The sequence below is a fragment of the Mesitornis unicolor genome, unplaced genomic scaffold (assembly GCF_000695765.1).
Source record: "Mesitornis unicolor isolate BGI_N332 unplaced genomic scaffold, ASM69576v1 scaffold47160, whole genome shotgun sequence".
Taxonomy (NCBI): Eukaryota; Metazoa; Chordata; class Aves; order Mesitornithiformes; family Mesitornithidae; genus Mesitornis; species Mesitornis unicolor.
In genome coordinates, this window is record NW_010157134.1 from 1603 (window position 1) to 2544 (window position 942).

A 942-nucleotide genomic window follows, 5' to 3' on the forward strand; every position below is an offset into this window, starting at 1 on the left:
GGCGGGACCCGGCCATGGCATCCAGTGCCCAGCGCGTCCCCTCCACGCCGCCCCGCACCGCACCATAGGCCAGGCCCAGCGCCCCGCTCACCGTGGATGACACCAGCACTCGGGTCCCTGCCACCACCTGGGAGGGGACAGCGAAGGGACACTTTGTCCCAGCACCTCGCCCACTGCTAGATCCCCTCCTGTGTAACCCAGTGGAGACATTACCCTCTCAGGGGGCTGCTGCAGGATGGGCAGCTTCTCCTCCAGCTTATCCAGCCCTTTGCAGGCGTATTCATTAGCGGTGGAAACTAAAGACGTGGAAATAAATAGTTGTCTTTAATATCCTGTTCCCCTGCAAGAGGTCTGCTAGGGCTAGTGTTTGGGGGACCCCAAAATTAATGGGGTGCTGCCCCCTCCAGCTTCTCCAGCCCTTTGTATACATATTCATTAGCAATATAGAGATGCAAAACCAGCTTATCCCTATCCTGCTGCTTGCAAGAGCTCTGCTAACATTTGTTTTTAGGCATCCTAAAACATGGGGTGCTGCTCCCCCCCAGCCCCACTCACTCTGTGGCTCCAGCTTGGTGAGGAGGGGCTGTGCCCCACTGACTGCCGCCGCCGTCAGCGTCTTCACCCCTTTTTCAGCAGCGTCGCAGACAGACCTGACGTAGGGGTGGCTGTCCTTGGTGGAGAGTGGACACCATCCCGCAGGCACAGCTCACCAGGCCCAGATTGGCCACCCGGCTCACCACGCTCTGCTGGGGGGACAGCAGTGAGATGAGGCCCCCAGCAATGCCTGCAGCGACCCTCAAACCCCTCCTTGCACCCCTACCTTCATCTCATGCCCATCCTCTGCTGGTGTGGTGTTTTCGGCTGACATGGTGGTGGCGGCTGCAGCAGGACATGAAAGATGTTGGGGTGCCATGGGTGTCCAGCGTGGCCCCCCTGGGGTGG

The 942-nt window shown here is 59.9% G+C and overlaps 1 protein-coding gene across 1 annotated transcript in view; it reads right to left on the reverse strand.

Annotated features, from left to right (window-relative positions):
- LOC104536251 (perilipin-3-like) overlaps positions 1-868 on the reverse strand; it is a gene marked incomplete at its 3' end in the record, with an annotated part of 2466 nt that extends 1598 nt beyond the window's left edge. The window contains 5 exon segments of the mRNA XM_010178816.1: positions 4-127; positions 214-296; positions 556-680; positions 682-746; positions 803-868. Coding sequence (XP_010177118.1) covers positions 4-127; positions 214-296; positions 556-680; positions 682-746; positions 803-868 — 463 coding nt within the window.
- Between the last annotated feature and the right edge of the window lie 74 nt (positions 869-942).